Below are 11,705 nucleotides of genomic sequence, written 5' to 3'. Positions count from 1 at the left end.
TGCCGGCCACGGTCCCTGGGCTCTGCGGGCTTCGCCGGGGGACGAGTCCGCGCACGGTGCCTGCGGTGCCGGTGCCTCCTATTGAACAGGAACGCTTGTCTGGGTAATCGCAGTAAACGTCCCTGTTTTCACCCGTATGTCCCGCGAGTGGGGACTGTGAGCTCACGGGCCTCCCGCTGCGGCCGCCCTGGCCCAGCGTGCCGCTTATCTCCGCGAGCAGCGCTCCTGCCTGCGGGGCCGGGGCCGGGACTGGGGCCGGGGCCGGGGCTGGGGCTGGGGCTGGGGCTGGCCCGGCAGCGCCGCCCGGCGGGACGGGGCGGGGCGGGGCGGCTGCTGCCCGCCCATCGCGGACCGCTACCCAATAGGGGCGGGCGCCGGAAGCGTGCCGTGCGCTGAGACGTCACGGCGTGACGCCGTCGGTGCCCATGGCAGAGGGCAGAGGACGGGGCGGAGGGGGGCGATGGCCTCGTCGGCCTCGTCCGTGGTGAGGGCCACGGTGCGCGCCGTCAGCAAGCGGAAGATCCAGGCTACGCGCGCCGCCCTCACCCTGGTCAGTGTCGCTGCCGCCGCGGGCGGGGAGCGCTCAGCCCGCCGGGTGCCCCGTGTCTCCTGGCTGGGGGGAAGAACTGCGCCACGGCCGGGCCGGGCTGCCGGGCCTCTGCCGCCCGCCCCGCGGCAGGTGCTGCGCAGCCGCGGCGGGGCCGCCGGTGACATCGAGGCGGGACGGGGAAGGGCCGCCCGGCCTGTTTGCGCAGCCGGCGGTGCTGCCTGCCCGAGCTGGCGCCGCAGCGGCGGGCCGTGCCGGAGGCGGGACTCGGCCCGGGCAGTGTCGCGGCCGATGGCCGGCGCCGTTAGCCCTGGGCGGGTGCCAGCTGCGCGCAGCGGCGGGGCTGGCTCCCCGGGAACGGGCCGCGGGGCGGCGACCCCTTCGGGAGCTTCCGGGGGCGCTGCGGCGCCGGGCTGATCTGCGGGAGACAAGGGCCCGCGGCCCCGTGCGCAGCAGCCTCTGCGGGCAGCGGGAGGAGCGAGCAGCAGCGCGGTCCCTTCGGGCCTTGTTGCACAGACACTCAAGAAGCGTATTTCTTAAAAAAATAAAGAGGAAAAAAAAAAAAGCCTTATCTAGAGAAGCTGTCGGGTAGATTGTTGCCAAGGAGACTTTGTATTTTTTGTTCACTGAGGAAGCGCGTTTGCTACTAGCGGCGGTATTGGGGATAATACAGCGGGAAGTACAGTCAGTTCGCTCAGAGCAGCGGCAAATTGGGCGCATCTAGTTCAGTCTGTTCGGTAGCGATTCTGTAACAAGTGCAGGTTAATAGCCGTAGTTAGAAAATGATTTTCTACGGTAAGTGTGCTTGTACCTTGCTTTGTGTGTTTAAGTCTGCTTTTGGTAAGAACTTCACATTACTAGTGCTTTTCTCAGAATCTTAAAAACTTGTAAGCATATAATAGAAATTCTTGTGTTTATGTGGTGTTCTTGCATTTCTGCAGCTAGAGCTGTATGAACAGTGAATTTATCTGTTGTAAAGTCACAGTTCCCCCTAATTGATTTCTATTTGTATTGTGTATGCGAAAAGATTTTCAGAAGAGCAGAACTGCAGAATTGGAGAAAAAAAAATCCTAATATTAAGGACTGCAGTTCTTGAGCTATCTGTTTTCTGGTAGTGTGGGTGAGGATGGGAGTGAAGAGGTATTGTGTTCTGTATGGATTAGATTCAGCAGTCATCTGTTTTACAGCAGAGTGCATTTCTTCAGATCAGCCATCGGGTTCAAGTAGAACATGGGCTAGTCAACACTGACAGGTGGCTGATGTTGAAGGTGGACTTAGCAGATAAGAGGCAAATGTAAACTAAGAAAACTTGAGTGCGCATAGCTGGAATAGAAATTTTGTATAGTCCAACTAAGTATGTTGCACACTTTAGTATGTGCAAGCACCCACTGCAAACAAAAAAAACACTCAAATTGATTTGTATGTTTTTGTTTTTCAGACCCCATCAGCTGTTCAGAAGATAAAAGAGCTTCTTAAAGATAAACCTGAGCATGTAAGTATAAACAGGGCCAGCCTGTAGACTGTGCTAAGGTATTAGCACAGCTCCTGGTCGCAAAGCTTTTCTAGCTAACTTGGAAGTTTGAAATAAACACTGAGGTGTTTATTAGTGGTGTTGGCATGATTTCTTGAGGGGAATGCATAAGTTTCTTTATATATCAAGCTTTGTTTCTTTTTAAAATGAAATGCAGGAAATACCAGACTGTAATGACATTTCACTGTACAGTTACTTTTGAAATGGATAAAATTGAAAAAATATAAGCTCCAGAATATTTTTGAGCTGTATTTCGTTGAAGCCTTTTAGTATGACATAGCAGTGACTTATGGTAGGGAAACGGATCTTCAGTTATTGATAGGAACATGTTTTTAATTAAGTTCTTGTAGGAATTGTCATTTTGAAATATATAATAATAAAGGCAGATTCATACCAATTGTACATCTAATTCTTAGGAAGGCTGCCAGACAGTGTATTTCATTAAGTGATCAGTATTTCTCAAAATAAATGATTGAGCTTGTCATCTTTTCTTCTGAAAAGAAAGAAAGAAAAACACATGGAGTCTTGCTTTCTAGCCATTAAAAAACAAACATTAGTTTTTCTCCTGTACAGTAAGTATTTCAAGAATAATATCTCTTCTTTTAACTTTCACAAAAGGCCCATTGTTTCTTTTGCTTCCTGTATACCTGCAACTAACTAGACTCTTTGTTCTAATGTTTTAAACCATCCTAAGGATGCTGTAAGCCTGCAGCTTAGCTGGTCAGTCATCCCCTTGCTATAAATGGTGTTTGCATTTTCCAGCCCATTATTTGTAGCAGTTCCTGTAAAGAAAGCTGCTTAGTCTGAAAAGATCAAATGCTGTTTGTCTGAGATCCCACTTGATGTCAAGTGATATATTTTGTTACGTTTTTATCTTGACCTTGCTTACAGATATAGACAATATAATTTTCCTCTTCAATTATGAAGCATTGGTGAGGAAAATGGTACAGATAGTTTGAAATGTTGTGCACAAATAGTTATCTGTTGTTTTAAAACCTCTTCTTAGTCTACAGTTACACAGATACTCTTTTCCTCAGAATTGTTGGACACTGTGAATGTTACTATCATAATGACTAGGTTGACTTTTAAGGTCTGTCGAAACAGTAATAAAAAAACATACTTGATTTAAGGAGAAGATTGCTTTTTAAGTGAGCCTGGCAATAAAGGTAATGAAGAAATCAAGTTACGTTTTTTGAAACTTTGGTTTGAAGTGGATTTTCTGCTGGTGTCATTACAAGAATTCTGTGAAGAACTAGTAACTGCACTTGTCTCACAGCTTCATAATTAAATTACTGTCAAAAATCTTAACATAGCACCTGAATTAGCGTCTGAGTAAACTTGGAAGTCCCAAAAGTATGTGTCTTTGAAATTTGCCTGTCTTTATGAGACTAGGCACCAACAGGAGTCCAAACAGTTTATTACTTCAAAACTTTGGCACACTTCAGGGCTTGATCCACAGTAACAAATGTTTGCTTTTACTTTGACAGTCAATTTTGTAAAAGGAAAAAAAAATGTTACCTCTTAATCTGTTAAGCTAATTCACTTCTGCTTTGAGGCAGTGGAAAATAAGAAATTTCAACTTTTTGTTGTTCTGCATGGTTTTTGTCCTGGTGTTCCTGAGTAGGTTTTTAAAAAGTAATGTATGTGGTGCTGTTTTTGTTTGTTTGTTTTGTTTTTTTAGGTAGGCGTGAAAGTAGGTGTTCGCACAAGAGGATGCAATGGACTTTCTTACACATTAGAATATACAAAATCAAAAGGAGACTCTGATGAAGAAGTAGTTCAAGATGGTGAGTTTCTGATGCAGCAGAGCAAACTTCTGTGGTGGGGGGGAAAAATAATCTGTTACAGGTTTGCCAAGGTACGTGTTAGAACTTACTTGGAATAATGAGTTACAGCAAGAGGACCTAGTCGTCTGTTATGGGAATTGTTGTCATCTTAGTTTTTGTTTTGAAGTAACTAGTTAGTTGAAATCCACAGCCTTGCAGTCTCTACATCAGATACTACTCCACCAAAACAGTCCAGTTTAATAAGTAAAGCAAAACCAATGCAAGCAAAGCAAAACAAGGAATTCATTCGCTGCTTCCAATGGATAGGCAGGTGTTCAGCCATCTCCAGGACAGCCGGCCTCTGTCACGTGTAACAGTTCCTTGGGAAAACAAACACCATCACTCTGGACGTCCCCCCCTTCCTCCTTCTTTCCCCAGCTTTATAGGCTGAGCATGAGATCACAGGGTATGGAATATCCCTTTGGTCAGTTGGGGTCAGCTGTCCCAGCTGTGTCCCCTCCCAACTTCTTGCGGCCCCCCAGCCCACTCACTGATGAGGTGGTGTGAGGAGCAGAAAAGGCCTCAGCTCTGTGTAAGCACTGCTCAGTGATAATGAAGACATCTCTCTTTTCAGCACAAATCCAAAACATAGCTCCGTGCAAGCTATTGTGAAGAAAATGAATTCTATTCCAGTCAAAACCAGCACAGTTCTATACATTTTTCCAGTTTTTATAAAAATTTCTGACGGTGGTCTTTTTGTTAAATAGGGATTTTTTTTTCTTACAGAAGCATAACAGTGTTTTGATTTCTGTTCTTTTTCTAAAAGGTCCTAGAGTTCCTTTTGTGGGGGTGGTTTTAGCTTTTTTTTTTAGGCATTGCTGAACTCAATTATAGTATGTTCAGGAATATTAATTTGATGGCAAAGTAAGAGATTTGAATATAAGTTGGATATTGCAATTATTTTCTTACAGAAGCTATGCTGCTAGGCAGAGCCTGTCTTCCAGCTATATTCCAAATACCTGTGACAAACTCATAAATTTTATTCTCTAAAACAGAGGATTAGTTGGAACTTTAAATTGAACCAGAGTATGTGAGATCAGGACTGCCGCCTAATTCTGCAGGTGCCTCTTGATTTCAAATTCAGCTGCTTCTGGAGTTGTTGACTCGGAGCTGCTCTAGCTTTACAGGGCTGAAAACATTTTTCAGAAGAAATTTCCTGGTTTGGATCTTAAGGATGAAGAAAGCAGTTTCCCTCAGTCAGGTCAGAGATCTCGAGTTCCAAAGCCAGACTGTTTCAAGTGTGTCTGTGTGTGTTCTGTTTTCTTTTGCTTACTTCTAGACAGATAACTAGTGAAGGGTCTGACTTTTATATAGCTCTATACTCAGTCATCTGTTGGCTTTGGATCCCAGCATAAATTTTCTGGCTTTTGGGTAGTAATTGATTACTTCAGGGATCAGGTCCATGAACTCTTTCTTTAGGTTTAGCCCATCAGGATGTAGAGTCAGCTCAGTTGCCCACAGACTTGTGTTGGTAATATGTTTTGTTGCAATGTCTACTATGGTGAAACAGCTTTCCAGCAATCTCTCATGTAAGTAAGTGGATTCTTGTTGCTGTTTACTGATACAATTTTACCTTTTTTTTTTTTTTTTTTAAATTTCCTAGTCTGTGGGCAGCTAAAGCTGTCTGCACACAGCTTTATGTCAGATTTGAAGTTTTAAAGTTCAGTAACTTTTGAGAGAGGTAGATACTTTGTATACTTCAGAAAAGGGAGCTCTTCCTGGTTCCTGAGATGAACTACTCTTAATGCTTAAAGGCTGTGACATCTTTGAAAGGTCATACATCTGCCTTATTGTAGGATTCAATATTACTTATAATTAATATAGACCTAGTCATTTTGGCAGAGCAAAAAAAATAATTGTTTTGAGAGAAGAATGTTTGTTTTTTCAAGGTTTTGGGGCATATTATGGGATGCACAGACTTCAAAAATGGTAGGAAATGGATTACTGACTGTAGTGCGTGGGCTTTAAGTACAGAAGCTGAAATTTGTTTCCAAATTCTACAGTTTGTTTCCCTGGATATCATGGTTTTAAATTCAGGCCCCGTCCTCCACCCCCCTCCAAAGAAGCCCAACAAACAAAACATACATTCATGTGCACACACTAGTAACAGTGCTACCCTGTTGCTGGAGTTTTATGGGCAAAACCAGCAATGAAAGTGCCCTATGTTACGCCAGGGAAACCAAGTTATACTGGTAGTCTTCATATTTAGGTTCAGTTTTTTTCATTACTAATCAAAAGATAATTTTAAAGTGAATGATGATTTTGATGTATATAATTATCTCTTTCTTTGTTGTCTTCAAGGGGTTAGAGTGTTTATTGAGAAGAAGGCACAGCTGACGCTTTTAGGCACTGAAATGGACTATGTAGAAGACAAACTGTCTAGTGAATTTGTCTTCAATAATCCAAACATCAAAGGAACATGTGGCTGTGGAGAAAGCTTTAACATCTGAAATCTGAGGACTACTTATTGGACTTTGAACACCCCAGAACACTTGTTGTTGTGCTTTCAGAAGCAAATGCATTTTCTGCAGGTTCGTAGGCTGCAATAAAGTGGGGATATCATTAAGTGGGGATACCATTAAGAGAAATAAATCATTCTGAAAATGTATATTGTGTGTTAAATTCTACCACTGACATAGTTATGCTGTGATTTGTGATGAGTTGGGATCCAAAAGGTAAGAACAGTAAGTGCTGTAGTAACATCTCTGTAATTTCACATGCCAAGGAAATAAAATGTCACTGTTCTTTTCCTTTGTCATCTTCTTTGTCCACTCTGTTCACACTTCCCTATCCAAAACCCATTTGAAATAATATATTGCTTATGTGTTGTTGATTTGAGGGGTGGAAAAAAAAAACCCACAACTATTTCTATGTATTTTTTTTTACATAGGCACACAGTCCTCAGCTTCAGAGTTCACCATGATTATGTAGATGCTTTGTTTTTGCAGTTTTCTAGTGCTTTCATCTTTTTAAGTGTGGGTTTTCTAGTGGCTTATTTTCCCATAAATCCCAGGAGTCCAAAAAGAAGTTCATGTATTAATATAGTGGTAGGCTACCATAGCACTGCTTGTAGAAATACTTCAAAATGGACTAACCCAGTTTTAATTCTGTTCCATTCCTTGCAGAAGGCACATTTTCTGCTGTAATTAGTAATTTTCAAGAATACAAAATACATTGGGGCACTTGAGTACTAAAGTAGGATACACACTGACTTATTTTCTCACATTTGTGCCATTTATTGTTCTCGACTTAAATTGTGAAGTTGGTAGAACTGCCTCTAGATTATGGTTCTCCATGTTCACAGAATGTGCCGTCTGTGCACCACAAGCTATGGACACTTATTTTTTGAGAGAAATCTTACACTTTTCGTTACACTTTTTTTTGCAGTTATGTCTACTACTAATTTTGTTACAGCTTGACCTCTCTATAGGTATGGTAGTTTATGTTTATCTCCTGTATTAGCTTGGTACCAGGAGAAAAAGGCATTGATAATTTGAAATTTGAAAGTATTTCATAGTTGTTTTAAATTACTCTAGACAGTAATTAAAATACTATGTTTATAGGAGGCTGTTTTTTCTTTTGAATCTCAACTTTCTCCAAAATGTTGTAAACCTGTGTTTTTCAAGCTAATAAGGTCTTCAGCACTTCCTCCACTGGTGCTCAGGCAGAAGTGGAAGTGTATATGTCTGCCCAGGCCTCCCGCAATGCTGGTAGAAGAGAAGGGCTGTTCCAGCCTTTTGTCTCCTGCTCTCCTGATTGTCCAAAGATGACCTTGGGCAGCTGAGCTGCTCCGTTGTGTGGAACAGGAGATAAAGTGTCTGCCTGGGCAAGTGATGGGAACAGCTGGTGAAAAGGGTGCAAATAAAAAGTAGCAGACAACAGAGATCTTGCCATCAAAGACAAGAAGGTGTTGAGATGGGGGTGATCTGAGAGTATTAAGGCCGCATATTGAAAACCTGGAGGTCAAGTACCCACATGCTGTAAAGAACTTTGGAATAGTAATGTGCTGGAGACGTAGGATGGCAGCTACATTTTTATCCTTCTGCCTAGACCTTCACCCAAGCCATTTAGAAATACATGTATAGGGAAGAAAAAAAAATAATAAAAAAAAAAAATTCTAGGTCTGTTTTATGTAGTGCACAGGAATAGAAGGTCAGAATTTCCACACCTAAGGTTTAATGTTAAACACTTGAATTTTTGTTGTATACTATATCACCTTTTTTAATGTAAAACCACTACTTCCTTCAACAGTCAATTGTTGTGCATAGTTAATTTATATAGCAATGCCTGCATTACTGGGAATATACTGGCTAAGTGCATTTATAGTGCTGTAATTCTTTCAGTTTTGCTAAACAAAAAAAACCCCACAGTTAATGTCATACAGCTGAATCAATATGTCTAAAGCTCCAACCCAAGGGCATTTTCTCGGATGGCATTTCTGTGTGTCTCCCAAGTGGGTAAGACTTGGAATGTGGTTTGGCTGGCAGTTGCTAGGAGTGCTAGTACTTACTCATTTAACTTGTTTTGGGGTGGTGAGGGGGATGGGACTGGTTTGAGGTTTGTTTAGACATGTGCCACCTATAGCAATCCTTTGTTTTGTGTACATGCATTGAATGAAAGTTTGCACTTTCATGCTCCCATGAAATAATCCTCTGAATTGTCACTTTACTAAGACACCTAACGCACAACGTGTTGAAATTCTGTTAAAGTGCTATTTACAGTTGCACAAAATTTGGTTTTGTTGGTTGGTCCATTATAATTTCGTGCAGTACTCTATGTAGAGTTATCAGTTACAATAATAAATATTGCCTGTTGGTAAGCATGAAATATTACTATCTTGACTGGTTCTGTTTACATTAATAAATAATCACTGGAGGGCGAGAATACATTTGTATGCTGGAATTACAAAAGACGTACAATATTACGGTTACCTGATTTCATATTTCTCAGAAATATTAAACCTTTCCAAATAGTAACAGCATTGGAGTAGCATGGAAACATATCACACACATACAAATTAACTATGTATAGGAAGGTATTTTTGCATACCAGAAGGGCTGGCTGTTAATGCATAGACTTAATTAAACTTAATGACACACCATTCTTGGGGTAAAAATGTTAACAGGCAAGATACTTTGAAGGCTTCTACCTGCCAAAAAGTAGTTGTGGTATGTTTTAATGCAGAATTATGATTTTGAGCAACATAACTCCTGACACAAAATGTTTTCAATTGGCTGGGCAATTTGAGGGTTAGAGTCAATGGGCATTCCTGGCCATTCCACTTCAGTGCTGTGTAATGGCAATAATGAACTATAGTGTACTCTGTTTATGACACGTTTTGAGTTTTCCCTTAGGTATAGTCTTTCCGCCACTGAAGTTGTTTCCTTTTCCTGTTATAAATTTTGCAAAAATGCTAGAGATTGTTGATACAGTTGCATGTTCATGCTGCTGGAGAGAGTGAACCAAATCCTTCAGTCAGGAGGCTGAAGCACCGCAGTTACCTTTCTGCTGGAGATTTTACAGAACTTGTAAAAATACCACCTGTTTGCACCAGCAAGTCAGTATTCCTGACCACCCCATTTTAAAGTTCTCTTTGAACGGCTCAAGAACAACATGTTCAGGAAAACACTGAACAGTTCAATATGCAAGTCATCCTGGCAACAGACGATTGGACAAAATAAATTTGAACTCCAAAATAAAAAATGAGACACAGGTAATGGGACTGTGAAATGTAATATTGAGGAAACTCTTTTTTTTTTGAATTAAATTCTATCTGCCATAAGTCACTTCTACTGTTTGCTTGGGGTTTTTAATGTTAGTAATTATTCTTCCCGTTTATTTAAATCAGCACTTTCACTGTGCGAATAATCCTCCAACCATCCACTATTGTGCTTACTCTGGCTGCCTGGCCATTTGTTAGATTAATTATTTATGAAACTAAAATTTTGCAGTCTCTTCTGCCAGAAGAATTCCATTTCAGCCTGGAGAAGAGGAGACTGAGGGGAGACCTCATGGTGGCTACAGCTTCCTCACAAGGGGAGGAGGAGGACGGGCAGACGCTGACCTCTTCTCTCTGGCAACCAATGACAGGACCCAAGGAAATGGCGGGGGGATGTGCCAGGGGAGGTTTAGGTTGGACATTAGGAAAAGGTTCTTCCCCCAGAGGGTGGTGGAGCACTGGAACAGGCTCCCCAGGGAGGTGTCACAGCCTGACAGTGTTCAAGAAGAGACTGGACAACACCCTCAGACACATGGTCTGAACTGTGGGGTTGTCATATGCACGGACAGAAGCTGAACTCGATGATCCTTGTGGGTCCCTTCCCACTCAGCATATTCTATGATTCTGTGAGTTGTCTCATGTGGCAGTGTGCATCTCTGTGTTTGTCCCAAAAGAATCCCCAAAAGAGTACTTGAAAAATGATTTTTTGTCATGACTAGCACAGCTCTTTGTAAGTGATCTGCCAGACAGTGAGCAGTTTGGCCCACTTTATTCCTTACTGCCACTTTTAACAAATATGTAGATAGGCTGCTTCAACATGGTGAGCAAAAACGCAAGTACTCAGCACAATTCCACATGCATTTGTGTCTGGGCAGCATTTGAATGGCTATTTTTGTATGCAGTATCTGGCATTTTTCTCAAGGAGTGCTACAGCAAGGGAAGACCAACCTCTGCACTTCAAGAGGTCTCCACCTCATCTCCTACGGTCCCTCTCAGCACGCTGCTTCCCAGCCACTGGGTGCCTCGGCTGCAGCAGCGCTCCCCGAGCTCCTCATGCTGTGCAACCCAGCCGTCACAGACCCTCTCTGTCCAGGGGCAGGGCCCGCACCCTTGGCTTCTCTCCACAGACTGCACTGAAGTGCCGCTTAATGGGAACAGACACCTGCTGTCTCCGCAGTCCAGGCGTTTCACAGGGTGAATCACCCCTTTCCCGATACCCCTGTTCTAGGTTTCCCATCTCATTCCCCAAACACCTGGCTACTTTCGCTTACATTGATGAAAACTATCGTTCAGCTGTGCTGTTGGTCTTTTTTCTATTCTGTTCTGTTCACCTTTACCTGCTTCTGAAGAATGGCACATTACTGCCAAAGTGCAAAGTGCCAAAGAGCTCAAGCTGCAAAGAGCAGTGGAGGAGCAGAGCACAGCTTTCAGACCAGCTTTGTCTATTTAAGAATTGTTTTTTTTTTCACCATTCAACCCCTTGGTAATAGTGTGCTAATGTACCTCATTAATATTGTGTCCAGCTCCAAATTATTGCCAATTTTTTTCTGTCGATTAGCTTAAACTTCTAGAGTAAGGGAAGTTCCTTGCTGGGCTGGTACAATCCAGTAGGACAAAGAATCTCATGAAACAGTATAGTCTAAATTCGCAACAAAAATACTCTCACCCCCTCCACCTCACTTATCTAGGGTTTTTAATGACTGCACAGTGATTTTATTGCATATGATTTTAACGAAAAACACCTTCTCTAGCTAACTGAAGCTAAGTCCAGACAGCAGGAATAAGTTCCCCTTACTAGCTAATGAAACAAGGCAGCCTTCAAAAATTTGCAACAACCTGAGCAGCAGAATTCAGTTCGTACAGAGGATTTGGAGCCAGCCACTTCCTTTTTCAACCGTGTGTTTTAATCTTTAATTTGTTCATGGTGAGTCACTCACATAGACTTTCCATTCCTAATCACAGTAGTCCTTCTGGTTAAATACTGAACAGTTGTATGGAGTGTGGCAAAACTGCTTAAATCATATTGCTTTGTTGTTAATAATGTTTTCCTCCCTTGTTTTCCTTTCACATAAGAAGCTTAAA

General features: G+C 42.4%; 1 protein-coding gene across 1 annotated transcript; it reads left to right on the top strand.

Annotated features, from left to right (window-relative positions):
* The first annotated feature begins 388 nt into the window (after window positions 1-388).
* On the top strand, window positions 389-8,736 carry ISCA1 (iron-sulfur cluster assembly 1). Its single transcript, XM_080362068.1, has 4 exons — window positions 389-550; window positions 1,986-2,039; window positions 3,760-3,865; window positions 6,206-8,736. The coding sequence occupies exons 1-4, from the start codon at window positions 461-463 to the stop codon at window positions 6,352-6,354; spliced, it is 399 nt and encodes a 132-aa protein (XP_080218194.1). The 5' UTR covers window positions 389-460; the 3' UTR covers window positions 6,355-8,736.
* The last annotated feature ends 2,969 nt before the right edge of the window (window positions 8,737-11,705 follow it).

The sequence above is a fragment of the Nesoenas mayeri genome (assembly GCF_963082525.1).
Source record: "Nesoenas mayeri genome assembly, chromosome: Z".
In the NCBI taxonomy this organism is placed as follows: domain Eukaryota; kingdom Metazoa; phylum Chordata; class Aves; order Columbiformes; family Columbidae; genus Nesoenas; species Nesoenas mayeri.
Note: the sequence above shows the minus strand (reverse complement) of the source record. Positions and strands in the feature narration are given on the sequence as shown.

What these genes read in the sequence shown, in the direction of transcription:
- ISCA1 (XM_080362068.1), top strand. Translation starts at nt 461, where the DNA reads ATGGCCTCGTCGGCCTCGTCCGTGGTGAGGGCCACGGTGCGCGCCGTC. An exon ending in CGCGCGCCGCCCTCACCCTG is followed by an intron (nt 551 to 1,985) that starts GTCAGTGTCGCT and finishes TTTGTTTTTCAG; the next exon opens with ACCCCATCAGCTGTTCAGAA. An exon ending in TTAAAGATAAACCTGAGCAT is followed by an intron (nt 2,040 to 3,759) that starts GTAAGTATAAAC and finishes TTGTTTTTTTAG; the next exon opens with GTAGGCGTGAAAGTAGGTGT.